Source organism: Heterodontus francisci, chromosome 36 (assembly GCF_036365525.1).
Source record: "Heterodontus francisci isolate sHetFra1 chromosome 36, sHetFra1.hap1, whole genome shotgun sequence".
NCBI lineage: Eukaryota > Metazoa > Chordata > Chondrichthyes > Heterodontiformes > Heterodontidae > Heterodontus > Heterodontus francisci.
Window position 1 is genome coordinate 40,162,258 of NC_090406.1, and position 17,972 is coordinate 40,180,229.

The 17,972-nt window shown below is 44.4% G+C and overlaps 1 protein-coding gene across 1 annotated transcript in view; it reads left to right on the forward strand.

Moving 5' to 3' along the window:
• LOC137351760 (receptor-type tyrosine-protein phosphatase delta-like) overlaps window positions 1–17,972 on the forward strand; it is a 583,992-nt gene that overhangs the window by 392,221 nt on the left and 173,799 nt on the right. Inside the window, exon 15 of the mRNA XM_068016566.1 lies at window positions 6,564–6,681. Within this exon, the coding sequence (XP_067872667.1) occupies window positions 6,564–6,681 (118 nt within the window). The remainder of the gene's footprint in view (window positions 1–6,563; window positions 6,682–17,972) is intronic.

Below are 17,972 nucleotides of genomic sequence, written 5' to 3' on the forward strand. Positions count from 1 at the left end.
CCTGGAGCTGTGAGGCTGCGGTGCTAACCACTGTGCCGCCCATGGCTGCATTGCCAGAGGTGCTGTTCTTCAGATGAGACATTTAACCGAGATCCTCTGTGCCTGTTCAGTTGGGTGTACAAGATCCCATGGCACTGTTCAAAGAAGAGGGAGTTCTCCAGGTGACCTGGTCAACTCTTCTCTCAACCAAAACCAGTATAAATAGGTTAACTGCTAATTTATTTCATTGCTTTTGAATGGCTCATCCTCTGTACAAAATGGCTGCTGTATTGAACTACAAAACAATAATTATTGCCCATCAAAGTAATTTATTGTATGTAAAGTGCTTTTAGAAGTTTTTGAGAGATATGATTAAATACTTTCTAAATATAAGTCTGTCGTTCTTTAATATTGGTCATGTTGACCTCTTTGACATACATTGCTCTGAGTCCAGCAGGTAGTGTTACATGACACACAAGCTTGTGAAAATGTGCAAACTCTAGTAAAGTTATATGGTTTTGGTGCATATTCTGGCATGCAAAATGGAATGTTCCCTCCCCCAGCAGATGCACATGGATATTTTTCATTAAATAAATGAGAACAGAGAGACCTGGGAGTATATGTGCACAAATCGTTGAAGGTGGCAAGACAGTTTTAGAAAGTCGTTAAAAAGGCATATTGGATCCTGGGGTTTATAAATAAAAGCATAGAGTACAAAAGCAAGGACGTTATGATGAACATTTATAAAACACTAGTTCGGCCTCAACTGGAATGTTGTATCCAGTTCTGGGCACCGAGCTTTAGGAAGGATGTGAAGCCTTTAGAGAGGGTGCAGAAAAGCTTTACAAGAATGGTTCCAGGGATGAGGGACTTCAGTTACGTGGATAGATTGGGGAAGCTGGAGTTGTTCTCCTTAGAAAAGAGAAGGTTGAGAGAAAATTTGATAGAGGTGATTTGGGTTAAAATCATGAGGGGTCTGGACACAGTAGATAGGGAGAAACTGTCTCATTGGCGGAAGGGTCGAGAACCAGAAGACACCAATTTTGGTGATTGGCAAAAGTACCAACGGCAACATGAGGAAAAACTATTTTACATAGCGAGTGGTTAGGATCTGGAATGCACTGCCTGAGAGTGTGGTGGAGGCCAATTCAGTTGTGGCTTTCTAAAAGGAATTGGATAAATACGTGAAGAGAAAAAAAATTGCAGGGCCATGGGGAAAGGGCAGGGGAGTGGGTTTAGCTAAGTTGCTCTCAGAGAGAGCAGGCACAGCTATGAAGGGCCTAATGGCCTCCTTCTGTGTTGTAACCCTTCTATGATTCTATGAAATCAGCCCCACCCTCTCTTTTTGACATTAAAGGAACTATGTAAATTTTAAGTTTTTGCTGTTGTGGTTAGTTCAGTTTTTTCAAGCGTAATAAATAGCATAACAGTAGTATAGTCAATTCCTGATAATGTACTACTTGATTTAATAGTCGTTTGGTAGTACAGAAAACTTGAGAATTGCTGAAAATAGAGACATGTAGTCATAGCTTTTCGTCCTGCACTCATCAGGACAATCCGCAAGAATACCAATATAAGGGAAAACAACAACCTGAGTAATGTGATATATGAATTTCAATGCCAGTGTGAGCTAGGTATGTAGGCCATACATCCCAAAGACTGGCGGATCATATCAAACAACATGTCCTTTCCGCTGTTCGCAACAAGCAAGGTACAGGCCGTACCCAACCAGCCCGTGCTTGCAAAACTCAAAACACAGTGTCCAACATTAGATGTGATTCCGCGATTGGACGACATTTGCTGAATAATCCTCAGTGTGCTAAGAATTAGGGTGACAACCAATTTAAGATTGTCAGTAGGGCTTGCAATGTGGTGCATTTGCGCGTACTGGAAGCTACATATATTAATACACAGCAGCCTGTTCTTTGCAGACAGAAAAACACGTGCAAACATTGTGCCTGTTTCAGCTAAACAAAATAAGTGACAATTGGTTCATTCCTCAGGGCAATGCCTTGACCAATCAGAGTCAAGCTGCCTGGTTTAAATTTCAAAGCTTGGCAGTTAACTGTCAGTCACCATAAACTTGTGCATTCTCCATGGCAACGCCTCTACCAATCAGAGTTCACTTGCCAACCAATCAGCACTCTCGTCTCATACAGTATAAAGTTGTTGTTTTCCCTTACATTGGTATCTGTTCAGATTGTCCTGATGAGTGCAAGACGAAAAGCTTTGGCAACATGTCTCTATTTTCAGCACTACTTGATTTAACTTGAAACTCCAATGGGTCAAAATCCTTCCAATTCACTCCTATTATATAGAATTCCAGTGGACCAAATGCCTTCCCATTTACTTCCACTGAATAGAATTTTTAATGAGCTAAGCCGCTTCCCGTTCATCCCTATAATATAGAATTCCAGTGGACCAAATCCCTTTCAACTCCCTTTCATTGTTTGGAATTCCAGTGGACCAAACCCTTTTCCATTCACTTCTATTCCATGGAATTTCAATGGACAAAACCCCTTTTGCCCCATTTATGCAAAATTGCTGTGAGCTGAACCCCTTTTCTGTCACCCCGTTATGTAAAATTCTTGTTGTAAGGGCAGCACTTTAGTATGGAATCTTGTTCCGTGCGTATTGTTAAATGGTCAGCACGCTAACTTCCAATCAATCGACTGAAAATCCAACTACAGACACAATCTAATCATTTGTGTGTAATACTGTTTGTGTGCAGTGTCTTTTGTTGTTTGGGTTAGATTTAATCACTAAATGAATGATTAAATGGGCTGTGCCACTGCTTTTGCAAATTGCTTATTTCTATCTCCGGCTTTTCAAAGTCCTGATGTGGGGAATAAGTGCTTAAGCAATTTAGATTTACATTTGTTAGACATACACCTTCTATCAAACTCAGTTGTTTGTTTTCATCAAAGCTATATCATATGTGCCCATTGAATTCCATAGAATGACATAGATCTACAGTATAGAAACAGGTCATTAGGCCTAACTGGTCTATGCAAGTACTTATATTCCACAACAACCTCCTCCCACTCCATTTACCTTTTCCCACCCTGCTCCCCTGTATCCCTCCGTTACCTTCACCTTCATGTATGCATCAAGCCTCCCTTTAAATGTGTTAGTACTATCTGCTTCAAACACTCTATGTGGTAGCGAGTTCCACAATTTCACCACTCTCTGTATAAGGAAATTCCTCCTAATTCCTTTATTTGATCTGTTATTGACTGTCTTACGTTTATGCCCCCTTGTTCTTTCAAACCCCTTCATAATGTTAAAGATCACTGTCCTCTGAATTTTCTCATTTCTGGAGAAAAAAGTCCCAGCTTGCTCAATCTTGCCCAATAGTTGCATCCTCTCAATTCTTGGTAACCTCCTTGTAAATGCAGTTTGCTACAGTACTGATAAAAGTAAATTTTAAATAGATTAGAGATACAGCACTGAAACAGGCCCTTCGGCCCACCGAGTCTGTGCTGACCATCAACCACCCATATACTAATCCTACACTAATCCCATATTCGTACCACATCCCCACCTGTCCCTATACTTCCCTACCACCTACCTATACTAGTGGCAATTTATAATGGCCAATTTACCTACCAACCTGCAAGTCTTTTTGGCTTGTGGGAGGAAACCGGAGCACCCGGAGAAAACCCACGCAGACACAGGGAGAACTTGCAAACTCCACACAGGCAATACCCAGGATTGAACCCGGGTCGCTGGAGCTGTGAGGCTGCGGTGCTAACCACTGCGCCACTGTGCTGCCCTTTAAATTTTAAATGTTCCTGTTTTCGGCCCAGGGTTTTGTGGACCAGGAAAGGAAATCAGCTACTCCAGGCAATGAGATGAGCAGTTTCCAGGGGATTTTCCAGCCATTAAAAGTGATGGACGGAAAGTACTGTAAGGCCTGCTGACATCACCAAGTGCACTTGGTGCACAATGCTCCATTTAGGGTGCATATGTCAGTAAAATCTATAGCAATCCATTGAATTTTCGATTTGGTGATAGTACAGGTCAGATTCATGGCACTCTGCACCTCCTCGCCCAAACTCACCAGCCCTTCAGCACACTCTGTGTGAGTTAGATCATTGAATATGGAGCCACCCCTGATGCCTCAGGGCAGACATCATTAGCTGTGGAACTGAACCATAGAGACCAGGAAGATCAGGCTTTGATCACTAGTCCAGGTTGCCTTCACTAGTCTCAGCACGAGTGATAGGGGAGGCTGCTACATTTGGCCTCAGGGACCTTGTCCATACCAACGTTCACTTCAGTTTTTCTTAAGAGTACGCAGGCGATGTTGAGGCCCCTTTCAATTTTTTTTGTTCAGCCGTGCACATGCAGTAATGCGAAGGGGCCAACTTGTGCGCAGCCTGTGCGGGGACTTTCAGATCACTGCTCGGCCACGCAGCTTAGAGGGAACATTAGCCACACCCCATCACTATCCACTGGCTTCAGCTGGGAGTGTGTATGTACACACATGATCGTGTGTTTGCGTGTGGGTCTGCTTGCGTCTGCATCCAAGTGCATGCGTGTATCCGTGTGAATATGTGTCTGAATGTGTGTGCGTGTGTATCTGAGTGTGAGATTGCGTGTTCGTGGATGCCAGAGTAGGACAGAATCGGGCTCAACTTTATCTCCTTGCCCATCATCCCCTTCTCCCCCACCATACCAACCTGAACATACAGTCTTTCAACCCTGTCTAGGCTGATACCTGAAAGTTAGTCACTGGGGTATAGCTAAAACCCATGAAACTACCTCAGCAAATCCATACTTCCTGGAGAGCAGGGGAGAAAACGAGGGAAATCTTAAAACCAATTGATAAATTTTTGCCTATTTGGAGAGCCCTTACATACGAGCTCATTTCCCTTGGGGAATTTTTAGACATAAGGGGTGAAATTCTCTGTGGCACAGAAAGGGCGATAGCCAATTGGCTCCTGTTTTACTCTTCCCGATTTTCTCTTGAGAAATAGGCCGATGATTGGGTAGGATGCAAGACAGGTCACCGATTTGCTGTTGCCCATTTTGCTCTGTTGTAGAAGACTGATTTCACCCTCAAAGGTTTTGGAGAAGGAAGACCTTAAGTTTGCCTGTCTGTGCTGGATTCCAGTCTGAGCCCCAGGCATGACCAGCATGTTCTTACACACTAGACTGAAAAAAATGGGTGGGTTTGGGTTGGGTGGTGGGGAGGTTAAAGTCATAAAAATTTGTTACCTGACCCAAACCTGCCTCCAACCCGCCCATTTCTGGTTTTAACTGAGGCTGGAAGGTTGGTGGGTTGCCAACCTGCTCCAAGGAAGCAGATTGGAACTTTAAATGTGATGATGAGGCTGTGAGCCTCCCAATGGCCTTCCCCCAGAGTCCTCGAATCACAGCATATGCCCTTCAGTCCCCATCAGCACCAGCCCTCGATTTTCCACTTCCACCACAAGGCCTCCAGAATGCAATTTCACCCCCACTCAAGGTATCCCAACCCACCACCCCAGTCTCCATCTGATCCCTTTCCAGACTCCGATCACCCCACCGCACCCCCCCAACCCCGAGGCCCCTGACCCACCCCTCCCTGGAGAATCAGCAGCCCACCCAATCAAATCCCGCCACAACCCTGCGCCCCCCAATAAATCTTAAAACTCCAAAGTGTGTGGGGAATCCCGAATTGTGGGTTCGCTGCAACTATCTGATCGACCTGCTCCCTGTGGGTCAGATAAGTAAACATTCCTTCCACTGCTCCACCTTTTGATTGTGAATGTTGGGATTCAGCTTCCCTAACGTGGTGCCTGTTTTCTGTTGTGCATCTTGAGAGGCTTTTTGTCTTTTGAACCTGTTCCAAGCAAAGCCATCACAGATACCTTGAAACTCTTCATCTTCGATTCTTTTTGTTTTGTCTCTCTTTCTCTTGCCTTCCTCCTGTTGCTCAGTGGGAGACTGATGACACTGCAGAATATGTGAGTAAATTGCCTGATTCTCTCTGCTTTCTTGTGTTCTTCTGTTCTTGCACAATGCCATTTCTTGATGTTCAGAAAAGCTACAAATATTTGTTTTCTGAATTTGCAAAGCATGCTACCCTGTTTGCCATGTTTTGTTTCCCATTTGCTTTTCGTTGATCATGTTTAATCACGATAATTTCAACATTTAATATCTCCGGTCGAGGGTTCTCTCCCCTTCCTCCCACCAGTGTCACTCTGTAATCCATGTACAGATGTGCCACCAAAGGTGGATCACCTAACCATGCAGGCCTGGTATCATGTCTCCAACTGGCGCTGTGCCCAGTGACCTGCCAAGATGAGTCTCTGGGGAAAGGAGCTGAAACCCGAATGTCAGTCAAAGCTAGCACCTGAAGTGTGAAATAATTTCAGCGGAATCCAAGGATCAATAATAGGATGTGTCCTGCAGTGACTTCTGGAGTAGTGTCTGTGCAAAAGGATTCTGCTCGGAGTTTTTTTTTTGCATGTTTTATGGCCCTTAGTTTGAAAGTGTTCATTTTGTACGTGAAACAGTTTAAATTCTTTTGAATTTCACCAATTTAGATTGCTAATTATCTGCTCGTTTAAAATATGATGTGTTTTTAATGGTAGGAGATGGTCATCTCTGGACTGCAGCCAGAAACAATGTATTCCATCACTGTGGCAGCCTACACAACAAAGGGTGATGGTGTACGCAGCAAGTCGAAGCTCGTGGTCACCAAAGGTTCAGGTCAGTCACCTGCCAGAGTAATTCTCTCTTTGACCCAAATGAAGCCGTAGAGGGCAATATGGCCTCGTTCCTCCTCCATTTCTCATTTTCTTTTCCAGCCTTTTTCCCTTTCCTTGATCAAGTGAACGAGGCAATGAACCTCATCTGCTAGTGTCATCAAGCTATTCTCTTCTCCCACAGAGAGAAATTTTGCCATCACAAGCTGCCTATAGATGCACACTTGTAAGAGGGGTCACTAGATAGCATTCAGGAGCAGAAACGGATTTTACCCACCCTATCCAAGGGGCTTTGAGGCCGATCATAGTATTCCTAACATCATCCCAGGCAGCAGCTAACTCAACACTGTCTGCATTTAAACTTGGGTTCTTGCTCTGTGTGTTTCAACCACTTACTGCCTTAACTAGTTGAAGTCATGGCGTTGAGTCCAAGAGAAGGTGGGGGTGGATATCACTGAGGCCTCAAGTTAGGGGAGGGATGAACAGGATAAGGCCTTCAGTCCAGGTGGGGGAGGGAGGGATATCACTGAGGCTTTGAATCCAGGGGAGGGAGAGAGATATCTCGCAGAGGTCTTGAGCCCAGTAGACAGATGGGTGAATATTACTGAACTTCACTCTACTTTGGATTGATTTCTGTATTTGTTTCTAGCACTGAAGAAAGTGTCTTATCACTGTGTCATGGCAGGAGCTATTTCCTTGTTACTATTCTCAGGTGGGGACAATTGCCCTGTTATTGTTTCTAGAGCAGTGATCTGTTCTCTTGTTAATATTTCTTGGGGGAATGTATTGCCCTGGGTGGCGATGGGGTGTTATTGTTATGTTTCTGGATTCAGGTGGGAAATATTGCCATGTTTCTATTTCTGGAAGGAGGGCTATTGTCTTATTATTAATGTTAGAGGAGGCAACTAGGCATTCATCCACAGTGGTTAAACTGTGATGTGTGTGTGTGTGTGTTTAGTGGGGAGGGGAGATAGTTTTATGTTTTGCTTGCTGCCGGTGGAATCAGCAGTACCATAGGACTGACAGCTGGGCAGCTGCTGCACATGTGCAGGAGGCAAGTGAGCAATGGATCCTCATGTTTTATAGATCTATGAAAGAGAGATTCTACGTCACAGCCTGCGAATATTCCACAGAGACCATCTGTCCCATTTCCTGGAGAGCAGGATGCTCTCCTTGGTGCAGTGGGAGAGAACAGATATGGGAGGTTGCAGGCACAGTGTGCGGACTTGATGCTTTGGAGATCTTTGTTAGGTGTTAATTAAAGGAACATTATCCTAGAAATTACTGTCGGTGATAATAGGTGATGAATGCCGACTGCGTTCATATGACATTCATCTGGCAGTTATTTTAATGGAGGTGCTAACCCAGTTAAAATAAACAGATTAATGCCTGCATTAAAATAGCAGACAGAAGAATGTCATACCAACACGTTAAACAGTCATCAGTTAGTACTGTCAACAGAAATTTCTTGTTGACAGACCTTATCCCACTTGCTGTGAGAACTGTTGGTTACTAACTGGCATGGAGCCAAATAACTCGACCATTCAAGCCATCAGCCCTCCAGCAAGTAGCAGAAATACTTTTCTTCACAATTTGCTGATCTTTTCATCCATAACCACCTCTCCCACCACTTCAGGATGCATGTAGTCTATAGTGTATCACTGAGATCTCAGGTAGCTAGGTAGATCAAATTGTCACCATTTCTGTATGCTACAGACTAATTTAACAAAAAAGAAGACATTTTCTGCAGCATTTGGCAAGTACTGACGTGTGGATTTCACACATGCAAGAGTATCTCCAAATAATAATCGTAGGGAAACACAGGCAGCAGGTGAGATCAGGCAGGTCTAATAACAAACTGTCAGAGCAAAACTTGGCAAACTGCTGCACAAATATTAGCAGGGGCACCTGTTGCTGTTTACATCATGCAGCCTGTGTTAAAGATGGGCCTTTAATCCCTGTCTCCATTTGTATTGTGGCACCACCAGAGGGGATACCGTGTGTTGCTAATAGGATTGTTCCCTTCCTCTGGAGCCAAAGCACTTCCTGCATGGAATTACATAGAATGTAGAGCACAGAAACAGACCTTTCGGCCCAACTGCTCTCTGCCAGCGTTTATGCTCACAGGAGTCTCCTCCCATCCTACTTCAGCTGGTTTGCAAGAAAAGAAAGAGAACATTATTCAGGAGTCACGTGGAATGCTTTAGGGGATTGTTTCTGTTTGGAAAATTACTAAATAGATCAAGAGGAAGAAAATGGCTGGATATAATGGAATGGGTAAATGGAACATTAGGGGGTGGTACACAGCAGCCATGCAGAAACTGGCCACCAAACTTCAGAGTAGAGATGGAACATGAGTAAAATTTAAAGTATGATATTGTATGAACATGAACATTAAACTCTGCTATCTGCCATTTCAGTGGAGATGTACACCTGTTTATTTTAAATAGGCTTCATACCTCAATTAAATTGGTGGAGTAAGGAATTGATACACACATTACCAACAGTAATTTTCAGACTACAGAGAGAAACCCTGTAGAACCTGCACGCACCTCTCCCCCCCCCCCCTCCCCCCGCCCCCCCCCCCCCCCACCCCCAACCACCGACACCAGCCACAATTCAAGGGCACACTAGTAATGTCACAGATAGGAATATAAAGCAACTTGTGTAGAAGTTGCTGTATTGCTGCAAGTCTCTTTAGCTGCCCCACGTTACTAACAAGATGGATTCTGATCACTGGCTACTGCTAGCGGTTCTGCAATGTAACTGGGTGTTTGTACTGTTATTTGAGCAAAATATAGGCAGTGTGACATGGGCAAATACCAAAAGAAGCATGTAGAAGGCATTAAATGCTGTGAAGTTACAATGCAGGTGATTTATTGTCAATAAAAAGCTTAATTCAAAAATAATATATATTCTTGCATCTGTTTGCACTTCTTGTCAACATTTTCCATTATGAATTTCTGTGACAGTAAAATGGAAACTGTCGATGTTTAACTTGTCGCGCTGTAATTATACCCTCAACCTGCTCGCTGCTGTGATATTACATGCCACAACTGGCAGGAGTGTGTAATTACAGCTTGACAAGCTTACTCCAGCAGTTTCAATCATTAATATTGAGAGGAATTTATAACGGAGAGACAAAAATGAGGGCAGCAGGAATGACTTTAAATTGGAGACCAATTAAATTTTCGCACTCTGGTCCCCAGTCATTGAGCACCTATGGACCCCAGTCAGTGCATTCAGGGGAGGTGGAGAGAAAATTAGTTGACAAAATAAAAGGAATAAAACAAAAGATACAAAATAGCCATTTTCTTCATCACTTTCTTTCCCCTCCCTTTCAACAAAGTACACAAGAAATAGGAGCAAGAGTAGACCGTAGGGCCCATCGAGCCTGCTCCGCCATTCAGAATAATCATGGCTGATCTTAGGATTCAACTCCACATTCCCGCCTGCTCACCATACCCATTGATTCCCTGAGAGACCAAAATTCTATCTATCCCAACCTTAAATGTATTCAAATATGGAGCATCCACAACCTTCTGGGGTAGAGAAATCCAAAATTTCACGACCCTTTGAGTGAAGTAATTTCTCCTCATCTCAGTCCTGAATGATTGCCCCCGTGTTATAGATTTCCCCGACCAGCGGAAATAATCTTTCAGTGTCGACTCTATCCAGCCCCTTTAGAATCTTATATGTTTCAATGAGATCACCTCTCATTCTTCTAAACTCCAGACAGTACAGGCCCAATTTACTTAACCTCACATCGTAGGACAACCCCCTCATCCCGGGAACCAATCTAGTGAACATTCGCTGCACTGCCTCCAATGCAAGTATATCCTTTCTTAAATGTGGAGACCAAAACTGCACACAGTATTCTAGATGTGGTCTCACCAAAGCCCTGTACAATTGTAGCAATACTTCCTTATTCCTGTACTCCAATCCCCTTGCAATAAAGCCAGCATGCCATTTGCCTTCCTAATTGCTTGCTGTACCTACATGCTAACTTTCTGCATTCCTTGTACAAGCACACCAAAGTCTCCTTGAATATCGACACTTACAAGTTTCACACCCTTTAAAAAAAATTCTGCTTTACTATTCTTACAACCAAAGTGCACAACCTCACATTTCCCTACATTGTACTCCATCTTGTTGCCCACTCACTTAACCTGTCTATTTCTCTTTGCAACCTTTCTGTGTCCTCCCACAGCTTACCTTTTCATCTAGCTTTGTATCATCAGCAAACTTAGATACATTGCTGTTTGCCCTCTGTTCTCTTCATCTAAATCATTAATATAGATTGTAAATAGCACTGATCCTTGCGGCAACCCACTATTTACTGTCTGTCAACTTGAAAATGCCCCATCTATGCCCACTCGTTGCTTCCTGTCTGTTAACTAATCATCTATCCATGCTAAATATATTACCCCCAACACCATGAGTCCTTATCTTGCCTATTTACCTTTTGTGTAGCACCTTATCGAATGCCTTTTGGAAATCCAGGTATACTACATCTACCGGTTCCCATTTATCTACCCTACTAGTTACATTCTCAAGGGTAGTGTCCTACCCTTGCACAGAATCCTGCTACAAGTCATTGGCCTTGTCATTGATTTGTTCACTATAGCGAGATTGGAATTGACTGGCCTTAGTATCTTGCCAGCATATTGTCTGCTTGGAGCTGTAACCCATATTGCATCTGGAAAGTGTTGATTTAGAGGTGCCCACTGGATTGCGCTCTTGTGGGTTTGTTGCTGACTCGCACATCATGGTGGGGAAATGGTAAACACGACCAGGTAATGACTGCAGTCAGAAGCTGGCTGGCTCTTGGCTTGTTGGTGCTTTGCCAACAAATGGTTGTGACAAGAACAGATTGGAGCTGCAGTTATACAAAGGATCTTAATGTAACAGAGCTCTTGTGGTTGTTTACTGCACATTCCCTCAATGTCACAGCCCAACTTCATTCTGTGCAGTCAAATATCCTCCAGTTCAATGGTCCTCAGCAGTTTGCAAGTTGAAGAATGACCCAAAAGCCCAGTTGACAAATTCAGTATTAAGTATGGAAGTCAGCCAAGCGGAGCAGAAAAGGTGTTAAGTATGGCACAAAATTCAGCCAGGCTTGTGAGAGGAAGGCTACATTAGGCCTCAGCCCCCTGAATCAGTGAGGGGGGCAAGGGGCAGTGGGGATGTAGAGTGGGAAGACCAACAAAAAGTTAAGTTAGAAAAATAAGCCCATTTTGACTTGGACTAAATGGATGAACAGTCCTGAACTTGCACTTACAGTCCAGAATTCAGAAAAGAGCCCAACTGGATATCAAGTCCAATTCAGCACCAACTGACCTGGTTTAACTCATGGGGCCAGCTAATGGTAAAAGTCTTTCAAGGCACCATGAAGTCAAAGCATAGGAAGTGACCTCCAGGTCAACAACCACCCAAGGTCAGAGCCATGATAGTTATCAGAGGAAAGGCAGCATGTCGCTCAGAAGCTTGTGATAGAGTGCAGAGGAGAACTGTGAGGAAGCAGCACCTTGAGAGATCATTGTTGATTTAAGCTGGCTTTTCTGTGTGTTTAAATAAAATGACAACTGTAACGGTGTTCTTTGGTGGAGTTAATTGATTTCAGATAGAAGTGGAAATTCTATGACAGAACAATCCAAAGACAGGAGGTAGCTGACAGACACCATGCTTACACCAAGGCAATGCTGCTGGATTCAGTCCTAATGACTGACTGATCCTGGCACTATTCAACTCACACAGGAACATCCTGCTTTATTAAGACATATTCTGCGTGGTTCTGGATGATGCCTGAATATGAGCTTCAGTGAAATAAACAACCAATGTACTTGATTGTGATGAACCTCCTTTGAATGCTACGAACAAACTGAAGCAGAGACACATTACAAAGATGCCCAAAGCCACTAACTTTGTTTTGCACAGAATCTAATATTTTACTTTGCTTAACATATTTTTCTGGTGGGCTGAAATAAACTGAGAATTATGGAGATCTGGGAGGCATTACAGACTAGAACCTAAATTTTAAGAATCAGATGATTTGTACAGAAAGTAATAGGTACCTGGGAGCGAGTTATAGGCTGGGATCCAATCAAGAGGTTCAAATTATTTTTATAAAGAGTGGAAAACACAGGATAAATTACAGGTTGGAATCCCTCAGGGATTTTCCTGATTTATGTAAAGAATAATGGATATTGGGGAGTGGGTGGCAGACGGGAAACTAACTGAGGGGTTCAGATGGTTTACACATAAAATAGAGGATGCCCAGGAGGGAACTGTAGGCTGGGGTTGAAATGAGGGACTCAGATGGTTGATAAAGAAAGGCGGATACCTGAGAGCGAATTACATGCAAATAGGAATTTAATTTAGGAGTTCAGATGGCTTATTAATAGAATAATGGATAGTACCCATGAGTTACAGGATGGAATCTATTCAGGGCTACGAGTTGTTTATCTGTAGTAAATGTTGCATTACAATGTGGTAAATCTCAATAACACTTGCAGTAGTCATAGCAAAGGAAAATCTTACAGATCACAAGCCCCTCTCAGGAATATTTCTCATACGTGCAGGTGAGACTGTCTTTTAAGTATTTCCTTCGCTACTCAATTATGGGTCTTTGCACCTCATACATTTCTGTCATTTAAGAGGCCAACTGAGCAACACTCGACCGATCTAAGTGTAAATTCCCAAAAGACTAAATCACGCAGAATGTGTATGATGCATTGTACAGGTCAAGGGATCTCCTGGATACAGATCTGTCGCGTCTGGCATTTAGAGGGCATTCTTTAATTCATTTCTCCCAGAACCAGAAAACTGCAGAACGTCTTACCTTCCTCAGTCTCTCCTTCCTGCTTCAATCTGTGGGCTTTTAAAACCAAATCTTGGTGTCACCTGATCATTACATGCTGTATCTTGTCTTTACTCTCCTTTTCAGTGCTGGCAGTGTTCTGCATTCTGTGCTTTGGCTATTTACTCAACTATTTGATTTGGAAAAAAGAATGCAGCACTGTGGAGAGTTTCTGGTGAAACTTTATAAGCAGCAGCTACCTGACCCAAGCACACGCTATGTCGGGTTGCCATGGCAATGGAGTGGCGAACTGAAGCTATGTTAAGATTCAATGCCTCCTATGGGTTAAATTGATTGGGAAGGATTTTAAATTACAAAGCTGGAGAAAGCCATTCACTTCTCAGTCTAATGACTCTTACCCACTGGCAACTTAATTTTGATTTTGCCATTTTGATAAATCTCTATTTAGCTGGTCCATTGTGATTAAGGAAAGCGATGCGAAGGGAGTTGCGAGAACTATGGCAGGCAAATTGAGCCTAGTACCGCATTAAATCAAATGAAAAAACCCTTGCTGTTCATTTACATACAGAACTGCATTGTTAATCAGGACAGCAGTCTGCTGGCAACTGCCATTACCTCAAAACTCAATTTGCTTAACTGGAAAAAGCTATTACAAAGAAACCTGTGAGATCTCAGTGACAGACCTCCTCCATCCGGTGCTGACTCATGCAGTAGATGTTAACTTTCTGCAGAGGTGGAAAACTGGTGGTAGTGGAATGAATGTCAGTTATGTACCCCGCCGGATTGAAGATTAGAAAGGAAAACTGATCGGGGCGTAGAATGGCCGCCCATTCTGCAATCGCCCATTTTCCGCCACCGGTGAAAGGTAAAAACTTTCCTTAAAAGGAAATGTGCTTTCCTCACCTCCCCCGAGGATGGGGTGCTAATGCCAGTGGCATTAATAACTTCACTCAAGTGGCCATTCTTCAAGTCTGAGCCTAGCCAGTGAGGGCTTCCAGACTTTTTGATAATGGTGGCCTTCAGAGACAAGCCAAAATGATCTTATTTCTGAGCTGAGGCAGAGAGTTATCCCTCAAGGCTATCAGGAGCATGGTCAAAAAAAAACAGGGGGAAATGGACCAAAATTAGGCACTTCAACTACTGCTTACACCACCTGAACCCCTTTAACTGGACCATCTGTGGAGCAAAGCAACTCACTTTTTGACCTGTAGCTTTTATAAGTGATCTGAATTTTGCAGCTTTGGGTCTCTGTTTGGCACGGACCAAACACGAGGGAGAGAATTTTATGCTCTACACGCGATGGGTTTGGAGGCGGGGAGAGCATATAATTGAGTGGCCCCCCTCCCCTTCCCCTCCCCTTCCCCTCCCCCTCCCCTTCCCCTCCCCTCCCCTCCCCTCCCCGCCATCTTCCTGCCTCTGCCAAAATTAAGTCCAGAGCAGGAAGGCCTGTGAACAGCCTTCCTCCTGGCTGCCAATTGAGGCCCTTAAGTGAGCAATTAATACCCAATTAAGGGCCTCATCCCACCGCAATTAGCCATGTGGTGGCTGGGCCTGCCACCATGTGGGGAGCATGGCAGGAATAACCGTGTGGGCTACTTGCTGGGTCAGGGGTGGGGGGGGTCCCTTGTTAAAAGGCACGGTGCCTGAACCAGGGACCCGGCATTGGGAAGGGGAGCCCACTGAGAGCCACACCCCCATGCCCGTGACCCCTATCCTACAAGACCCCTCCCGCCCTGATCTACCTGTGGCCTGGGTCCAGCGCCGTTTCGGAGCCTTGGTGGATACTCCACTGGCAGCAGCCACCGCCTTGCAATGGCACTGCTCAATTAAAGAGCTGTCAGCCTTTCATTGGCTGACAGCTCAGAGGGCGGGACTGCTGTCACCAGGGTCCTTGATCCTATGGAAGGCCCGCCACTGTCCAGTTAAGTGCCTAATTGTCATTTGGTTTGGCAGGCCTCCCACAAAGAGGCAACGCGGGGTTCTTGGTGTTGTTTTTGCCAGATGTCGAGACCCCTGTCATCCAGATAAGATCCCAGCCGAGGAGTGCCACACAGTTTGCACAGCCACATTAGTGAGAAGCCATCTGAAAGGGATGGCCATCCAACTCCATTAGAATGGAGGCTAATTACAGGACAAAAATAATGTAATATCCACTTAAAAAACACATAGAATCATACTGCACAGAAAGAGATCATTCAGCCTATTGTGCCTGCGCCAGATGTTTGAATGTGCTGTCTAATTAGTACCACTCCCCTGCTCTTTTCCCATCACCCTAAAATTAGTTTGGAACAAAAATTTCTTAGGAAAAGTTGACTATCTCCTTTGCTTTCAAATCATTAAAATTTGCATTGCCATGCGTGCTGCAGCATGGGTTTGTTTGAATACAGCTGTAAAGCTCAACTGCACCCGATGTGGGCAAGCGTGGCTTCTCCTTGCAGTGAATATCAAGGCAGTATTGACCCATTAGAACAGTATAACTGTGGCATTCATGTCCCTAATATAAAAGTAAAATACTGCAGATGCTGGAAATCTGAAATAAAACCAAAAAGTGATGTAAGGGCGGCGCAGTGGTTAGCACCGCAGCCTCACAGCTCCAGCGACCCGGGTTCAGTTCTGGGTACTGCCTGTGCGGAGTTTGCAAGTTCTCCCTGTGACTGCGTGGGTTTTCACCGGGTGCTCCGGTTTCTTCCCACAGCCAAAGACTTGCAGGTTGATGGGTAAATTGGCCATTGTAAATTTCCACTAGTATAGGTAGGTGGTAGGGGAATTGAGGGAAGGTGGGATGTGATAGGAATATGGGATTAATGTAGGATTAGTATAAATAGGTGGTTGATGGTCGGCACAGACTCAGTGGGCCGAAGGGCCTGTTTCAGTGCTGTATCTCTAAAAAAATAAAATAAATACAGCAGGTCTGGCAGCATCTGTGGAGGGAGAAGCAAAGTTAACTTTTCAGGTCAACTTTTCATCAGAACTGGAAAAGGTTATAAATTTGATAGGTTTTAAGCAAATAAAGTGGGGATGGGGCAAAAGAGAACAAATGGGAAGGTGTTGATAGGACAGAGGGTCACAGCGAATACAAAGTGGTGAAATACAAAGCGTTAGTGCAGAGAGAGTGTTAAATGACAGAAAAATAATGAAATCCCTTGCCAAAAGCAAAACATGAAAAATAAATTGGGTAGGCACATGGTTAAAAAAAGGCGCAATGACGAAATAAAATAAAATGTTCAGTCCAGTAGGCTGTAGCATGCCTGATCACTAAATGAGGTGCTGTTCCTCACGTTGATGTTCACTGGAACACTGCAGCAATCCTAGGACAGAGATGTGGGCATGAGAGCAGGGGAGTATGTTGAAATGGCAAGCAACAGGAAGCTCGGGGTCATGTTTTCAGACTGAGCGGAGGTGTTCCGCAAAGCGGTCACCCAATCTGTATTTGGTCTTCCCAGTGTAGAGGGGACCGCATTGTGAGCAGATAATACAGGATACTAAATTGAACGAAGTACAAGCAAATCTCTGCTTCACCTGAAAGGAGTGTTTGGGGCCTTGGATAGTGAGGAGAGAGGAGGTAAAAGGGCAGGTATTACACCTCCTGCGATTGCCGTGGGAAGGGGACGAGGTGTCGGGGGTAATGGAGGAATGGACCAGGGTGTCGCGGAGGGAATGATCCCTTTGGAATGCTGACGGGAGGGGAAGATGCGTTTGGTAGTGGCATCATGCTGGACATGGCGGAGGATGATCCTTTGGATGTGGAGACTGGTGGACTGAAAAGTGAGGACAAGGGGAACCCTGTCATGGTTCTGGGAGGGAGTGGAATGGGTTGGAGCAGAGGTGTGGGAAATGGGCCGGACATGGTTGAGGGCCATGTCAGCCACAGTGGGGGGGGAATCCTCAGTTCAGGAAAAAGGAAGACGTATCCTCAGCACTGTTGTGGAAGGTTGCATCATCAGAGCAGATGAGACGGAGAAACTGGGAGAATGGAATGGAGTCCTTACAGGAGGCAGGGTGTGAAGAAGTGTAGTCGAGGTAACTGTGGGAGTCGGTGGGCTTATAATGAATAATCGTAGACAGCCTATCCCCAGAGATGGAGACAGAGAGGTTGAGGAAGGGTCAGAGATGGACTATGTAAAAGTGAGAGAAAGGTGGAAATTGGAAGCAAAGTTGCATTCATGTCCCTCTTTGTTTGTGTTTATCTTCCCCATGTCCTCTGTTGTGTATCTCCCTCTGTTTCTATCCCTCTTCAGTCTCCCTTTTACTGTATCTGCTTATGTAGTTCTCTGTCTCTCAATTTCCCAGTCTCTCTGTTCCTTCTCTCGCTCTCTCCCTCCTGTCTCTCCCCTCTCCCCATGGATGTAGGTTTGCCAGTGCTGTTCCAATTTCTTTTGTTAATCTTTTCTCTTTAGTCACACTAACACCACACTCTTTACTAATGTAAAGAGGGCTTTTGGTGAGGGGGTGAGCCTCAAGTCCTTGGAACTATC